This window comes from Equus quagga, chromosome 4, assembly GCF_021613505.1.
Source record: "Equus quagga isolate Etosha38 chromosome 4, UCLA_HA_Equagga_1.0, whole genome shotgun sequence".
Taxonomy (NCBI): domain Eukaryota; kingdom Metazoa; phylum Chordata; class Mammalia; order Perissodactyla; family Equidae; genus Equus; species Equus quagga.
This window is the reverse complement of record NC_060270.1, coordinates 49307693-49326212: the sequence shown is the minus strand read 5'-3', so window position 1 is coordinate 49326212 and position 18520 is coordinate 49307693. Positions and strand designations below refer to the sequence as shown.

The following is an 18520-nucleotide window of genomic DNA, read 5'->3' as shown; positions in this document are numbered from 1 at the left end:
GCGGCCCCCCGGAGCCCGACGGCGGCGCCGGGGGGAGTGAGGAGTTAACAAAGCTCGTCGAGCTTGCCGGGCGCCGAGGCCGGAGTCGGGGGTCCGGATGCGCGGGTCCCGGGTGGGGTCGGGGTCGCGGGGGGCGCGGGGCGGGGGGCGCGGGGCTGGGGGCCCGCGGCGGATGCTGCCTTGCTGACCGGGGGCGGTAGGCGCGGGCAGGGGAAGGGCGCTGCACTTGACCCGAGCCGTCGGGACCCGGAGAGCCGGCCGCCCGTCGCCGCCTCCCCCACCCCCGGCGCCGGGCTGCGCTCCGTGGGGATGCCCCGAGCTCGCCCGGTCGCCCGGCGGCGCGGGATCCCGGCTCGGCGCCCCACCCGCCCGCCGACCCCTCTCCCTTCTGGCCCCGGGCGGGCGGCGGAGGTGCCGCCCTCGGGGTGTTGGGGTAACACCCGAAAACTTCCCGGGGAGAGGGTGCGCGGGGGATTTCCACCGTCCCCGCCGCGGCCCCCGCAGTGGGGCCGTGTTGGGAGGGCACTTGGGGCTGTCGTGAGATCGCGGGTGGGGGTTGGGGGGTTCCTCTTCCTCCATTTCCCACTACCCCCTTGCACACTTCAAGGCGTCCAGGGTCCCCTGTGGTCCACTTCTCCCTCCCCCCTGGGGTTTGAGATGGGCGGGTGGCTTGGCGTGGGCCGAGGATTCCATGGTTTGGGGGGCTTCCCCATTCTCGGTCATTCCTCCTGCCCTCTTCCTTGGCCTGCGTTGGCTGAGGTGTTCCTGTGGTGGGCGAAAGTCAGTACGTTGGCTACTGGCCTTGGTCCTTAACCCTTTGGGTCTGTTTTAAGGTAAATTGTTGGGAGTTTGGGAGGCAAAAATTTCTATTTATTGGATTTCTTTTGGATTTTTCTCTCAAGAAGGAAGTGGAAGAAGAATCTTTTCTTTTTCCCTCTTCCTCCATTTGCATTCTTTGTGAGGTCTGTCTGCCTTGTGCTTTTTGTCCCGGATTCGTCTTGTTCAAGGATGGAGATTCCCAGGAGGGGAGTCTATAGCTTTTGGCTTCCATGAAGCAAATTCGCTAAGCTTTTAAAGGGAAAGTTAATTTTTGCCTACAGTCATTCTAAAAAAATAGCATAAACTGACGCACTTCAGATTGTAACTTAGTTACCTATGGTAGATATGTTAACTCCTATCTGAATTTTTTGCATGAAACTGGTGTTTTTTTTTAATTAGATGAAGTACTAGATTATTTTAGTTAAAATGGCATAGCTGAGAAAGCCTCTAGTACTGAGTTTTGGGTGAGATGATCTGTTTTAAGTTTCTTCCTATTCTGAGTTGGAGTAACCCTCTCCCTTTTGAGGGGATGTTATTGCTCCTTTTACCCATTCTCCAAATTGCTTTCCTATTTAGATGAAGGTTCTTTTAGTTAGCTGGCGTTAGATTTAAAAAAATCACTCAAGTGTCACCTTTGGTAAAGTGAACTCAGTTTAAGATTAAGAAACTAGTTTCAAACTGACCTTTAGGCCTCTGGAGCAAATCCAAATGTAACTCTTCTCCCAACCACCTTCTCTTCCAGATTAATTAAAAGAAGAATGAACAGTAATCCTTGAAGATACCTGGGCAGTTTTTCTTTAGGTATCATTTTTAACTGTAGAAGTTCAAGCGGAGTCAGAGGCTCTTCTTACTGGTGTGAAGATTTATACAAGTCTTCAGATTGTTGACACAGACCAACCAATCGTCATTTTTTGAGAAGATACTGTTTTTTTCTTTTTCTGGTGTCCTTGGTGCCAAAAATTAAATTTGGGTGCATCATTTTGACTTGTGTTTGTGTCTAGGTTTTATGACACAAGTAGTCGCATAAACTTTTCACGTGTTTTGCTTAAAACCAAACCGTTGCATTGAACCTGGACATCTTGAATTGAGAGAACTGGTAACTTTATTTTAATAAACATATCCGAAGATTTAAAAAAAGAAAGACTTCCTCAGAGGTGTGCCTCTTAAAATTATATTCTTTATTGTTAGAGACAAAACAAGAAATTTTTAACACTGGCAGTGAAATTATACTAGAGTATAAGCAGAACCAAAACAAAGTTGCAAGATCTATTGAGTAGTTTAGGGAGATCTCTCTTTTGAAATTTAAGTTTTCTAGAGAGTAAGTTATCATAAGTGTTGGTATATATTGCTTTTCTCTTTTTAAATAAGCAGCTAAATAACAATGCAAATCTCAGACTTACTTATTTAACAACAGTTTTTAGCAATGGAAAATCTACAGACAAATTTCCCCTTGGTTCAGGGCTCAAATAAAAAACTGAATGGGATGGGAGATGATGGCAGCCCTCCAGTGAAAAAAATGATGACAGACATTCATGCAAATGGAAAAATGATGGTAAACAAGATGCCAACAGTAAAGAAGGAACACTTGGATGACTATGAAGCGCCGATGGAAACTGATGGAGAGCATGTCAAGCGAACCTGTGCCTCTGTGCCTGAACCTTTACATTTAAATCCCAGTTTGAAACACACTTTGGCACAATTCCATTTAAGTAGTCAGAGCTCTCTGGGTGGACCAGCAGCATTTTCTGCTCGGTATTCCCAAGAAAGCATGTCACCTACTGTATTTCTGCCTCTACCATCTCCTCAGGTTCTTCCTGGTCCACTGCTCATCCCTTCTGATAGCTCCACAGAACTCACTCAGACTCTGTTGGAAGGGGAGTCTATTTCTTGTTTTCAGGTTGGAGGAGAAAAGAGACTCTGTTTGCCCCAAGTCTTAAATTCTGTTCTCCGAGAATTTTCGCTCCAGCAAATAAATACTGTGTGTGACGAATTGTACATCTATTGTTCAAGGTGTACTTCCGACCAGCTTCATATCTTAAAGGTTCTGGGAATACTTCCATTCAATGCCCCGTCCTGTGGGCTGATCACATTAACTGATGCACAAAGACTATGTAATGCTTTATTACGGCCACGTACTTTTCCTCAAAATGGCAGCATACTTCCTGCTAAAAACTCATTGGCCCAGTTAAAGGAAACTGGCAGTGCCTTTGAAGTGGAACATGAATGCTTGGGCAAATGTCAGGGTCTCTTTGCACCCCAGTTTTATGTTCAGCCTGATGCTCCATGTATTCAGTGTCTGGAGTGCTGTGGAATGTTTGCGCCCCAGACATTTGTGATGCATTCTCACAGATCACCTGACAAAAGGACTTGCCACTGGGGCTTTGAATCAGCCAAATGGCATTGCTATCTTCATGTGAACCAAAAATACCTAGGGACACCTGAAGAAAAGAAACTGAAGAAAATTTTAGAAGAAATGAAGGAGAAATTTAGCGTGAGAAATGGAAAGAGAACTCAATCTAAGGCAAGTTTCTTTTTTTAAATAGCAATTTTGAATAACTAATGATTTCCTTTGAAATCAAAAGTCTGTGTTTAGAATATAAGCTAACCTGTGTGTCGTTAAGAAACTTCATGCAACAACAGCAAAAAATACTGATGTATGTAATGTATTTGTTTAACTCATTTTAGGATATAAAGTGCTTTCCTGTGTGTGTTCTCATTTGAATCTTCCAAACAACCTAGTGAGAGAAGTAGAATTATTCCCTTTTTACAGATAAAGAGAATGAGGCTCAGAGAGATCAAGTGGCTTTCCCAAGATTACATAGCCAGGGAGTGGAGGATTTGGGGCTTCTTTCTCAAGTCATGTCCTCTTTCTTTTTCACACATCCTGCTTTTTGATGACTTAATCTCTTGTTTTCCTAGGACTCAAGATAATTTACACTTTGGTGTTATCTCCATTTGCAAATGGTATAATAGCTAGCCAAAACAGTTCTGGTGGTGGGCCCCATACAGCATTTTTCAAAGGTACATCTAGGATTTCTGACTTTGTTTCTGTACTTGGATATTTGGGCTTGATCAATGTTAGAAACAAATGGAAAAAACAGATTTATCTGAAGAATTTGTGATTCTTTTAAAGAAAGGAATACTTACGGCCAGCCCTGTGGCCAAGTGGTTAAATTCGTGCTCCGCTTCAGTGGCCCAGAGTTTCGCTGGTTCGGATCCTGGGCGCGGACGTGGCACCGCTCGGTGACGTCCCACATGCCACAACTAGAAGGACTCACAACTAGAATGTACAACTATTTGCTGGGTGGCTTTAGGGAGAAGAAGAGAAAAAAAAAAGATTGGCAACAGATGTTAGCTCAGGACCAATCTTGGGGGAAAAAAAGGAATAATTAAAAACAACAGCTAGAATAAAGAAAAGATTATTTTAGACTAAATAAATGTTAGTATAAAAACCTATTAGCAAAGAGATCTTAAACTTATTATTTTTCCCACTTTATTGTCTGGTAGGCTAAACTAATATCATTCTAAGAGTTTGAATGCCTGGGTACTAGATATGATTTGGGTTATTAAATATTCGGTTTGTTGATCTGGTTTTTAAATATACCTTCCCACTTGATTAAAATTATAATAGGTAACACTAAGTGTTTAAAATGTGGCAAGCATTGTTCTCGAGCAGTTTTACCTGTATAATTTTATTTTGATTCACACAACAAAAGATTGACCATCTTAAGACTCTGATTTTTCCAGTTAGTTTTTATTCCTTGAAATAATCTCTGCCCTTTCTACTTCGCAGGAGAAATGAGTAAAGTGTATTAAATGACTGAAGGTTATTCCCAGCAACATTAGAGCTTGGGCTGGAACCTAAGATTTGGTGTCCCATGCTTTATTATGGTGCCTTTACGGTTTTGAGGGACATTTATTTACAGTGTAGTTTAAGACAGTGATTTATTTGCTTCTGAAGCCCAAGGAAGATCCTTTTAGACTCTTAATTCAGGGTGGTTTGCTACTTGCTGCTTCCAAAGGGTCAGCACTTCTTTGAAATTCCTTGCCTGTGGCTACTAGATAAGTTTATATTGTTCAGGTGCAGTTACTAACTGATTTTGGAGCAGGATTGGCTTCAAACCAGTTCTCAAATTGCTAGGACTGGGTTACAGATGGACTGGTCCCATGCTGAAGCTTGTGCTTAGAGATTATCTATATTATCAAAATGTGGAATGCCACTTTTGATATTTATATTTTGCCTTAAGCTAATTAGGGGCTCTACTTTACATGTCCATAGGTGGCCACATTATTTGCCAGATACTCTTGCTCCAGTCTTCATTGCTGTGACAGCATTTTTGGGATAAACTACTTTGCCTAATATTCCTGCTCTGTGTTTGCGAGAAAAAAATATCTGAGAACCATGATAAAGGTTGAAAAAAAAGATGAATTTACTTAACTGAAACCCAATGTGCTAGGGTTTGGTTAAAATTGAAACCATCCTTCATCTGGATGTAGTCCTTTATTGTCTCAGAACTTAATTTGAATTCATTTTTTATTTGTGAAAGGTGTGAGATTTTTTTCCATCTTTTTGCTGTGTTGTTTTTTGCGGTATTTGCTAGTGTTTCTGGTGTATTTTGGTGTTGTTTCCAATTTTATGTGACTTTTGAGCAATTTAAGGGAATTTAAGAAAATTTCAGCAAACATTTAAGAAACGTTTTTTTGGTTTCATGTGTAATACATGCTTGAGTAGTCGTTTTATTACTTGCCACTTCACATTTTAAAAATTTACTCCTCAAAACTTTGTGAGGTGGTTCTTTTTTGAAGGTCTGTGAACAGGGTTTCCCAGATGGGTCACATGCTCCCGGTTGTATAACTGGTGGTGGTAGAATCAGGAGTTGAAGGCAGGCCTTCTTACTTGAAGTCTAGTCATTTTCACTGCTTTTCCTTAAAGCAAACTTAGTAGCATAAACTGAATTTTGAGAAACAGTAACTTTTCTTATCAACTTACCTTAATATAATGGTTCTTCAACTCTGTATTAACTTGTATATAGACGAAGGTAATTAACTGGGAAGGGGGCAAGAAGATGGTCCTAGACTGGGGAACATTTTTCATTATCTTCTGTGAGTCAGGGAGTTGGTTGCCAAACCAATAGACCCAGAGCACACTCGTTTAAAAAACTCAACAGGCCTCTTTTTAGTTAAATAAAGGAATATACTAAATATATTAACCTCTTATATAAAGGATGTTATGTTTAGTGTGAATACTAATGTAATTGGATGTGTTTATATAGTTAATGTAGTCAGAGTATTGTTTTTGGACTGAAAAAACCCCCTGAAACTCAATAGGCAGTTGTTTGGAATGTAGCAAGTGTTAAATTATTTCTAAGGATGGAAGTCATATTAGTAATGATCGCTAAACTATTTGCATAGCTAATAGCTATATTTAATTTGCATAGTTTGTTAGCTATATATAGATGGGAGAAGTAAGTGGTGTAAGGTCAGTGTTCTAAATGAAGAACTGACTCTATTCTTTGTAGAAACTGAAGGTATACCTTGAACTCTTTCTTACTAAGATCACCACAAGAAGTACATTTGATTTTACATCTGCCTAGGTTATTTTGCAAAATGATGATACCAAACTGTTTATATTTTCATATTGTTTAAGCTTTTTGTGCTTATTATTAGAAAAATGGTTATTGTATTTTACAGTGCACAAATACATGAAAGAGTGTTGTATTTCTGATTCTTTCTAAATCTTCAGTGGTATTATTTATTTTATCTAATTCTGATTTTGTTGAATGCTATGTTTCTGTCTATGAAAAAAAGTTGCCAAGCAAAGTGATCATTTGTAAATAAAATTTGAAGAGTGATGTTTACTTAAGATTATGTTCAAACACATTAGAAAAGCCCATTTGTAGACAATTGATAAGATAATTATAGGAGATTCTTTACTGTTACAGCATGTGGCTGACAATCTCTACTGAGTTAAAGATGGTGTATGCCCTTATATTTTTTTAAAAATTAAAATTCAGATTTCTAACATTCAGACTTGACTACTCTTAGTAAGTAAAACGATATCGTTTTTACTCTGTTTAGGAAAAAACCCCTATAGATTATCTATGATGCAAATAGATGACCTAAACATATCAAGTTAAAGATTTTTCCCTCTTAAAGCCTATTGAACAAATCACTATTTTTAGTTTTGCATTTTCCTTTCAGTTCATCATTTATGCAGAGGTAATTGAAGTAATAATAATAGTACAAAAATTTCTTCCCTCTTGTAAGCTTTTATGCTTTTATTTAGGAAATGTCTTTCTTAGTACAAACCTAGATGAGGAAAGGAAATACATTATAGAGAATGGGCAACTACAAAGAGTAGTGTTGGGACAAGATGTGTTCCAGTAATGATAGTGGTAGATTTGATGTAATTTGTTACATCACTGGTATAGTTTGTGTTTTGTGATTAGCATAAATTTTGATCTAGTGGGGATAAGATCAGAATCAAATGAAGTATTTGTGCTCATATGAGGGACCAGTATGAATATTTTTGTCTGACTTTCTAAAATTAATAACTGTCTTCATGAGTTTAGAGACTGTCTTTCTCTTATTTTCCCAGAAGGTAGTTTAGTGCCTGGCATGTCAAAGGCAGTCGGTGAAATCTTTTTTTTTTAACTAAATACATTTTTGAAAAACACTACATTATGTTTTAGAATATTTGGAATTTTTTGAAAAATGATGCTTTAACCTTTAATAAATGCTTATAATTTGCAAATAAGCTGTTGAATAAGATAACTGGTCACATGAGAGAATGGATGTGAAAGCATTTTGGAAGTTAAGAGACTGGAAATATAGGATAGCACTTCAAACTCTTATTGAAATATTTACTAATATGTATTTGGGGATTTTTCCTTTCCCCCAAAATCTTGACTTATCTAGAATTATGTGAAGATATTTCAAAGACAAATAAGATAACTGAGTATTGGGTTCAAATGTATCTCACTCTTAGTTGGTTGTACAAAACAACTAATTATAGCAACGAGTAACTATACTGGTTGGATATTTGTTTACTTACTAAAATGAAGCATACAGGAAGAAAGTGTCAAACAGGTTTGTTTTAAGAATTGCGAGGGCATTTCAATCAAATCTTTAGAATAGCTTTGGGAATAGTGCCCCCTTATGGTTTAGGAAATACACAGTCTATATTCATTTTTACCATTAAAAAATGGTAAAAAACTTAAAAATGTTAACATTTTTTAAAGACTTATGATAAAAAAAACTTAGAAATTTATCCTTTTGGACTGAGAAATGGGAAAAAATTAAGAAACTTCAAGGAGGAAAGGAAAAGGGTAGGCCTGAAGCAGTGTGTGGTTAGCCTGTAGTGTTCTCATAGCTGTGCATACATTATAACTTATGTCACTGCGAGAACAGGAAGTAATCAAGAATTTGGTTAATTTCCACCCTTTTAGAATGCTGGGAGTGGGAAATGGCTGTGGAGCAGAACTCAGCTTGGTCAAGTAAAGAGGTAGAACTAGTTAGGGAATAGCTTTGGTAATGGCTTGAACCAGTATTTTGTCCACATATAGAGTTTGGTCTATTGAGGGTTCATATAGATAAAATAATTGAAGGATTTTGTTAGACTACAGAAAGCAAAAAGAATATATAATTAAACCATAAACCTTTTTTTAAGGTGTGGTTTGCTTCAATCACTAAATATAAAATATTATAGCACATGCTAGGCAGAAAGAGAAATCAGTAGGAAAGACAGAAAATTAATTTAAAGCTCATTTTGATTTCTAGACTTAGAAGTGGGTCGCAGAAATATGTATCTAACGACTAGATGGAGGCCCCTCAGGGCAGGAATTCACCTAGTTTTCTAATCTAGAATGTGGTAGACGCTTAATAAAGGTTTGGATAACTGAATGAAAAGTCTTAGTGACCCTATACAGTTACCAGTGATTTTTGAGGAGGAAAACAGATTTAGTTTTAAAGCAAAGTAACATTTTGTCTTTATTTGTGGTGGTCAGTTTATTTTGAGATTTCAAATAGCATTTAAAGTACATATTTTGTTTATCTTATGGCGATAAGGAATAAAAAAGTTTAAGAAACTTACTAAAAACCACTTTGGTAAATAATACTAGAACTGTTATTCCATGTTAAAAAAGTTTTTTGGTGTGATTATGAAAGCAATTTAGGCCCCTTGTAGTAAATCCTAAAAGAGTGCAAAGAAGAAGACAAAATTTCCTCATAATTTCACCATGAAGTGATAATTACCGTTGGAGTTTATTCCTTTACAAATGTGATGCTTTGTACATTATATTTGCATGTAATGTATTTGCATGCAAAAGCATCTGTAGAGTGCACAAGTGTTAATTAATGCAGGGCTAGTTGTTGAAGTAATACTTGTGGACCAATTTTAAGACAGGTCACTTAGAGCATTTTCAAATTGCAGTCTGTCACACATGTCTCATCTGGGGTTCCACGAGAGGAGAATGAAGCCCTACAGAAGATGATTTGAGTGATGGTTTTGTCAGTTCTTCTGAGGATGGTGTATAGTACCATTCTTAATGCTTTGGAGAGAACTTAATTCATTGTGTGCAATGGCTGCCTTGGGGCAGTTGGGCTCTTGAGAACCCCAGTTGAGAAGGGCCTGGAGGGTCATGAAGTCAATTTAGTGGGTCACTAGCATTTAAAAAAACATAAAATAGAGTAAAATAAAACTAGAGTACATTGTACATAGTAAAATTAATCTGCATTTTGATGTTGTGAATTTACTTTAGTTGAAGGCCAAAATAATCTGAGATCAGCATTTTTTTAAAGCATACATGCTGAAATGGGATACAAAAGCAAAGCCTTAGATTCATACAGATTAAAACTTTTGACAAGTATTTTAGTGAGAAGATGTATACGACCTGGAGATTTCCAGGTAATTGCAACATTAAATGGATAGGACACCGTAGAATTCCAGTATAAAAAAGTTATTTTTACAAGTCCCAGGAATTGACAGGCTTTTTTTCAGTTTGTTCCTTTTCCTTCAAGTTGTAAAGGGAGTGATTGTCACACTACTGACTTCACATGGCTTTGTTTCCATGAAGGACATGAGTTAGTAGTTGCACATTATAAGAACGTGAGCCTTTGCTTTTTCCTGTGAACATTTCTAAGCACTTTAAACTTAAAATTGGCTTTGTGAGGTAGGTGGCATGATCTTTCAGTGTGGGAGCGTTGCTGTAACTCCTGAAGGTCTGTCTTTGATAAGCTGGTGGAGGTGCTTAGATCATATTGTTCGAGTTTTGCATTAGGTTGATTAATTCTAATAATTACGATGAAGTGAAGCAGAAGACTTAAGCCTTAAAATCGCTTAAGTAGCTATTTGCTGCCATGTAACAACACTATTCCTGTTCAGTCGTTGAAACCCTTGTTCACAACATATTGGAAGTTTTGAGGAAACCTGATACTGTACTGAGAGATTGAGTTTCTTTCAGTGAGTGTTGTTGGCAGCTGTCTGGTAGGGTGTCTTTTGTGTCCGTCTGAAATCATTGACCACTTGAATGTCTTAGTGTTATACACAGGAAAAAGACTCTGACAGGTACATTCACTTTATACCTAAGGAGTTATTGCTTAACTATGTATTCAGTTACATGTTTTGTAAGGTTGCTAAGGGTTTATATGTTGGGCTCGTACAAAGTAATGTGTATTTGATATGCCTTATATTTTATTTCTTGTGTAAGCACACCAGTAGTGAGATACACTGTTAAGTTTACCAAGCTGCTAATCCTTCGTATGCTTACTGTCTTATGAAGACCAAAATGTAAAAATTAATCTTTATCTTTCATAGCACTTTCTAAATTCTGGTTTTTTTTTGGTTGAGGAAGATTGTTCCAGAGCTAACATTGGTGCCAGTCTTCCTCTGTTTTGTATGTGGGATGCTGCCGCTGTGTGACTTGAGGAGTGTATAGGTCCCTGCCCAGGATCCGAACCTGTGAACCCAACCACTGCGCCGCTGTGCTGGCCCATAAATTCGATTTTTAGGAATAGTTTTTCCACTATTTTAAAAGATTTAATTCTGTTTTTTGGGGGGATTTTGGAAATCCTGCCGATATTTTGAGGCATTGTCTTGATTTCTTTAGTTCATCAGTGTTTGTCGTTAGGACTTAATTAAGGATCATAATATTAATCTGATTCTGTAATAAAAAACTAGATTGCCACCTAAAAGCAAAATTTATTATTGCAGATAAATCTAGTAATTTTAAAGAGTTTTAATTTTTTTTTTCTTTTAATACAATTGGGATATTTGTATGTGAATAGTGCTGAGGGGGTGGAATTGCTTTTATATCTAGAAAATGGTAACAAAAATGCCTACTGGTTTTTTGGTAAATGAAATCAAGTTATTTAAATTATTTGTCATTGTGAGACTAATAAGCATTTTACTACCAAAATACAATGGTTCTTTATTAGGAAAGGGTCGTGTTTATATAACACAGTAAGTTGAAATTTAGAGAAAATTTCATAAAACATTTCCTAATTTTTTAAGCAGGAAATTATTATTTTGGTTTAACCTCATTTTAAATAACTTATTTAAATTTTAAATAACCTAATTATTTAAAATTAAGTCTTCTATGCATTTTGGAATTGTTTAAATTTTGCTTTCGTAGACATTATTTGTTGCTTTATGACTTTGAGAAGGAAGCTTTGGAATGCAATAATATATCTGAAGTTTTTCTGATGTGTTTCAGATGAGTATGCCATCTGTTGATTTTGTGGTAGATAATGGTGGGGAAGTTGGGTAATAAAAGCATTTTAAAATGTTAAGGCTCTAACTTAAGCTACTAAGTCATCTACATCTCTCCTTTTCCAAGTAATGTAATGTATTTAATTTTAATGTTTAAATACACAAAGGCGATTAAATTATTTTATTGGAAGGTAAGATAAGAGACAATAGATGCTTATATCATGGTGTCTTATTTTTATTCCCAATCAGTAGTTAGCGTTACTGCTGTGCCATTTAATTATATTGTTCTGTTTTTGAAGACCTAATTTGTATGTCGACACAAATGCAGAATGGATGAGAAAATCTGGGCATCCCTGTGAGTGTTCTGTTGTATAATAATGTGCTTTTCTTAATTGTTTTTAACACACAGGATAATTTGTTATAAATGTGTTTGTGGCTTACCACAGTGTATTAGGTAAAATTAACCCGCAGCATTTTGTCATGGTTATGTTGTGCATTTCCCCGTCATTTATATTATTTGATTTGTATATCTGATCTCTAAAAACACATTCCAGAGACTGTTGGGCTTCTTTGGTACTTCATGGAGTAGAAGGATATTGGATGTGAAAGAGACTATCTTGTGAGTTTTGTGGTAGCTGAGTAACCTTTTAAAAAGTCACCCTGGGAATTAGTGAGCCACGCTGTCATTCAGAATTCATTCAGCAAATATTTGTTGAGTCCCTACTGTATGCCAGGCATGGTGCTAGTACTGAAAATACAAAAGTTAAGATAGTCCTTGACTTCAGCCTCCTGTTCAAGCAGAGGCTGGGTAGCCACTTGTAAGGGATTTCAATCAGGGATTTCAGACATTGGCCAGGGGACTGCACTAGGTGATCTTTAAGGAAGGTTTATTGTAGAACTCCTCGTCTGTGACTGTTAGTGGGATGGTGCAAGAATAAGAAATAAAGGACAGAAACTAGAGAAGAATGGATGTTGAAAAATAAATGAAAGTGCTAGCAATTAAGGTGGCATCTGAAGTTTAGAGACATCATAGAAATAAAGATGCACTGAGTTTGGATCATGAATAAAAGTAAAACTTAAGCTGTAGAGTTTTGAAATGAACTTAATAATGAAAATTAAGTCACATTTCAAGTCAAGATCTTCAGCTGAAGAAGTTTAGAATTTGCTGTTCTGAAGATTTGAGATTCTAGATCTCCGTAATAGGAAAAACTTGAATATGTAAATCAATTTTAGTAATTTTAATTTAAAAATTCTGGAACAGTTGATTTCTTGGGCAGTACATCCAGAATTGTTTCAGATATAAAACTGATTTAAAGTGGAGCTTTATTTTCTAAATAATGAGCTTAACAAATGACTTCTAGAGAAGAAATTCTCATTTAATTCAAGCTGATTTTATATTTCATTGATTTGTTACAGTGAGCTTATCCATGCTCATTAATACCTCTTAGCATACACTGTTGGGGTGAAAAATGTTCTGCCTAAGTGAATTTGCTAGATAACAAAGCTCTTTTCAGCGCTGTGTTTTTTAAAACTAACCTTTTTCGTGAATTCTAAAATGTCTTAGTTTTCAGTCTTTCTAAGTGATATATAGTATGGTGCATTTGTATATGATATACTGTTTATATATGGTATAAATATAGAACATAGTTTAACTGTGTCATGTTGACTCAAGACTTCTTCTTTTTCTCCCCAGATCCCCCCAGTACATAGTTATATATTTTAGTTGTGGGTCCTTCTAGTTGTTCAAGACTTCTTAAACATCAATTGCTATACTCTGTTGTGATGAGGGGAGGGGACAGTTGAGACATATTAAATTATTTGCCCTGGCCTATGATAGTCCTCCAATTGTCTTGCTTTTTGAATCAGTTTTTGTGTTTGTGTCTTGTAATTCTCTCTCCTTAGGCTGTCAGCTGTCACCTGGCATCTATCATTTACTATTTCTGTTGCCTGCACTTAGTTCCCTTTCTAATTTACTGGTAGAACTAAACTGTAGGCTTAGAAACTACGTAAACAAGTGATTGGTTTATTTTATAAATAAGCAGTTGATTTTGCCTCAGATTCTGAACTTCTTTAGAAGATTTGATCAGGAATGTGAGGTTTTAGAAACAATGCTGCTCCTATATACAGTCTGGAGGCCCTCACTGAATACTCAACTCTTAAATCCTTTCAGAATATTATTTTCCCTATAAGCTGTGGTCTTGTTAGTCTTTCAAATTCCTTTCCCAGTAATTTTTAACAAAAATGTTGATTTCCCACCAGTGCAAGTTACTGTATTTTTATTTTTGGCTTTTAATTGGCCTTAAATCATCTCCTGATTGATCAAGTTGTGTAATGTGTGCTCCAAAAGCTGTTGCTTTTCCATTTTCAGCCCATTTTGTTGGGTCAGGGGATTACTTTTCAGGCCTCTCCTGAGTTTCTTCATCCTTATTGGTTTCCTCCATTAGCATGATCTCCTTAATTAAACCATGGACAGAGTATAAATTGATTTTGCTTTAATCACAACTGCTTAGCATCTGGAGATCTGTTTCTGTTCCATTTTACCTAGTTTCTTGGTCCTGAACTGGAATTTTGGGACATCAGATGACATAGTTTTCCTATTCCCTGAGTGTGGAGTAGTAATCAGATGAGGATGTCATTCCCTACACACTTACCTACTTGTAGAAGGGAGTGGAGCCTTTCGGAGACGGGGTCACGGTGCTTTAAGGAAAGACTACCTTCTTAGAAGGTGACTCTTAAATAATGTCACTCTTCTTTATTAGTCAGGGTTCTCCACAGGCACCCTGTGCCCTCATCAAATTGACACATAAAATTAACCATCACATCTTCCCTCAGTAAACTTTTTCCCTTGTACATTTTTCTACAGATAGATGCACCATCAGGAATGGAATTGCAGTCATGGTATCCTGTTATCAAGCAGGAAGGTGACCATGTTTCTCAGACACATTCATTTTTACCCAGGTGAGTGAGTGTTGGCTCGTTCATTCATTGATTCATTCAGCACCTGTATGTCAGATACTGTTCTAGTTCCTGGGAATTTATTATTTAGTTTTAGATTTTCTTGTTAATCCATGAAATGAATTATAAATTGTGTCAAATAGTTGAGATAACCTTTTCTTGATGTTTCCATGTTTTTTATAGAAATAGGTAATTTCCTTTTAACCCCAAAGTAAAAAGTAAAAGTTTTGTTTTAATTTCCTTGCTTCCCTTTAAGAGGTAAACGAACTCTTTAAGAAACTTAGGAGCTTTCATAGCAACTACACCCCTCAAAATCAAGTTGTCTTCTCTTCAATAAAAATGCACCCTAGACTATAAACTTTTTATTTACTGAGTCCTAGATTTTTATCTGCTGCTGTAAATGTATATTTCCCCCAAGCGTGGTGATGAAGAGTCTCAGTCCTGTTTACATTTGCACAGTTCTACCATTCCTATTGCGTTTGAAATAAATCTTTGGGCAGTATTAAACCTGTCAGTTTTCTTAGCAGAGTACTAAATTTTCGTCCTCAGGATTCATGTGATTGGTAAAGAGGAACAATATAGATGTCCTGTATAAAGAAAATGAGTTGTAAGAGGAGGTTATTTAGAGTTTAGGGGATGAAGTATTATATCAGTTAAATTGTTGCATCTTTTGGCTAAAGGTTACATATGTAGATTATGGTTAACAATATGGTACTTAAATATCTAGCTCAAATTTGTCCCGTGAGTCTCTCAGATAATTTACTGAGTAATTTTATGTGAGCTTTGAGCAAAATTGGTAGTTATCCCTTCAATCTTAGTTTTGCATAATTTATTATTGCTGTTGGATCAAATATGTAGGAAGTGCTAGAGTATTTTAGGCAGGTTGCTGTGTGGCGTTTGACAGAAGAAGGACTGCCCAGTAGCTGGGGAGCATTCAGAGTGCGTGTTCTCTCCCTGAGCTCTGTAAGGAGGGCCCTGGGAGCTCCTCATTGGGCCCATGGTGAATCAGGTGATAGCCATGCAGTGTGGGACTGCATTGGCCTCACCATGACAGAGAGCAAGGGGTCCTTGCTTTGGAGGGATAGTAAGCAAGAAACTGGTCCTCCAAAGTAGCATATTGTCTGTTTTCTTTCTGGCATAGACATTGCCTAATCAGGGCCATTGAACACCTCTGCAAAGTGCTTCATGCTTTTAGTTCTCAGGCGGTTTTGAGGGAAGGAGGAGAGACTATGATTTTCTTTCCTGTGAGTATCTTTTTAGTGTTTAGAGATTATTTTTTGCAGAATAACAGAAGTTCCTCATAATTTTGCTCTTACTGTCTTAAAGTACTGACTTTTTCAAGAATTCTTTTCTATGACCTTTTTTTCTGAGTTATGTTGTCTGTTTTGGTAAAAAAATTGTTTAACCATATAAATAGATGTAACGTATTTTGCTTTTTCCCGAATGCAGTATGTGTCTTACTTTGCCTTTCTTTGTTTTCAGCTACTACTTGTACATGTGTGATAAAGTGGTTGCTCCAAATGTGTCCCTTACTTCTGCCGTATCCCAGTCTAAGGAGGTGGCAAAGACAGAGGCAAGTAGACCTGTACCAAGACAGTCAGAGAAGCCTGAAAGTAGTGGGAAACGTCAAAAAACTGTGTCTTATCCGGATGTCTCACTGGAGGAACAAGAGAAAATGGATTTAAAAACAAGTAGAGAATTATGTGGCCGTTTAGGTAAGTATTCAGAACTTATTTTTTAAAATCAGATATCTAATAAACACGAATATTTAGCATTTTCAAAGAGAATTTCTATTTGAGAGAATTTCCCAAATAATTGAAGCTTTTATCTTAAAAAAAATGCCACCTTTCAACTCTGAGTGACTGCTTCGAACCTCAATTGCTATATTTTCTAGAATGGTGATAGCTGTAGAGGCTTAATGAGATACTTGCATAGGCTATATGGCTTCAGACTGCAAGTGATTTTTGTCTGATTGTTTTTTCCCCTTCCTGCCTTTTATTTGCTGTCAGATTTCTTCAGAAGGTCTTTATTTTTCTTTCTAATGTGCTGTGAACTGAGAAACCATGTAACTAATAATGCTAAGAAGTATATGTAGGAGTAGTTAGGATAGGACTTGGGGAAACTTAGGCATGGAAGAAGCAAGAATTGCAATCTCATAGCTGTGGGAGCCAGGCAGATGGCGTAAATGCAGAATGATGGCTGGGTGAGTAAAAAAGTAGCTGCATAGTTACAGTGCCTTTTAAGACACCGTGGACCAAACAAGACCTGTCTGCTCAAAAGTTGTCTCTGTTACCCTCTCTAGAGCAGTAGAGCTTTCCTTATAGCTTAGGTAAGTGTTGTAGTTATTCAGCTTTCTCAGAACAGTTGAAGAGTCCTCTAGTCATTTAACTGTTTTCATAGATATTTGAGATTCTTGGGGGTTTTCTGTACTTTAATTTTGAGATTTTAAAAACAATTTTCCTGGGATTTAAATGTGTAAACAATAAGTATTAATGTGCCATTATGTCCTATTTGCATTATATTTTATTTCCCAAATTAAGTGACTTTGAAAAATTGTTGATATAATTCATATAACATGAAATTTACCCTTTTAAAGTGTACAATTCAGTGGTTTTTAGTAAATTTACAAAGTTGTGCAGTGATTCCATTATTTAATTTCAGAAAATTTCATCACCCCAAAAAGAAACCCTGTAATCCATTAGAAATTACTCTCCTTTGCTCAGCCTCTGTTAACTACTAATCTATTTTCTATCTTTATGTATTTGCCTATTCTGGACATGTCATATAAAAGGGATAATATACTGTGTGGCCTTTTGTTGTCTGTCTTCTTTCACTAAGCATAATGTTTTCTCACTCTGTGTTGTAGCATGTATTAATACTTCTTTCTTTTTTATGGTTTAATAATATTCTGTTGTATAGATGGATATACCATATTTTGTTTATTCATCAGTTGATGGACATTTGGATTGTGTCCACTTTTTGACTCTTATGAATAATGCTGCTATGAACACTTATGCACAAGTTTTAACATAGACCTGTGTTTTCATTTCTCTCGAGTATATATTTAGGAGTAGAATTGCTGGGTCATATGGTAACTCTGTGTTTAGCATCTTGAGGGACTACCAAACTGTTTTCCAAAACAACAGTACCATTTTCGTTCCCACCAGCAGCTTATGAGGGTTCCAATTTCTACACATCTTTGTCAACACTTGTTATTGTTTGTCTTTTGATTATAGCCATCCTAGTTGTTATGAAGTGGTATCTTGTAGTCTCATGGTTTTGATTTGCAATTCTCCAGTGACTAATGATATTGAGTATCTTTTCATGTTTTTATTGGACATTGCAGATCTTTGGAGAAATGTCTAATTAAATCCTTTGCCTATTTTTAAATTGGGTTGTCTCTATACTATTTTTTTTTTGAGGAAGATTAGCCCTGAGCTAACACCTGCTTCCAATCTGCCTCTTTTTTTTTTTGCTGAGGAACACTGGCCCTAAGCTGACATCTGTGCCCATCTTCCTCCACTTTATATGTGGGATGCCTGCCACAGCATGGCTTGACAAGTGGTGCCTTGTCTGCACCCGGGATCTGAACCGGTGAACCCTGGGCTGCCAAAGCGCAATGTACGCACTTAACCACTGTGCCACCGCGGCTGGCCCTGTCTCTATACTTTTGAGTTGTAAGAGTTCTTTATATATTCTGGATACTAGACCCTTATCAGATATATGATTGGCCATTCTTTCAGTTGTCTTTTCACTTTCTTGTTAGTGTCCTTTGAAGTACAAAAGTTCTGAATTTGGATGAAATCTAATTTATTTATTTTTTCAGTTGCTTACTTTAGATGTCATATCTAAGAAACCATTGCCTAGTCCAAAGTCACAAAGATTTACATTTAAGAGTTTCAGCTCTGACATTTAGGTCTTTGATCTGTTTTTACTTAATTATGGTGTGAGGTTCAGCCTTCTTTGTGGGTACAGTTGCCCCAACTGTATTTGTTGAAATGCAGTTTTCTCCTGATTGAATTGTCTTGGCGCCTTTGT

General features: G+C 37.1%; 1 protein-coding gene across 1 annotated transcript in view; it reads left to right on the top strand.

Moving 5' to 3' along the window:
• Positions 1-18520, top strand: part of SKIL (SKI like proto-oncogene) — a 25649-nt gene that overhangs the window by 526 nt on the left and 6603 nt on the right. Inside the window, exons 2-4 of the mRNA XM_046658964.1 lie at positions 1562-3340; positions 14391-14485; positions 15965-16197. Of these exons, the coding sequence (XP_046514920.1) occupies positions 2243-3340; positions 14391-14485; positions 15965-16197 (1426 nt within the window). The 5' untranslated portion in view covers positions 1562-2242. The remainder of the gene's footprint in view (positions 1-1561; positions 3341-14390; positions 14486-15964; positions 16198-18520) is intronic.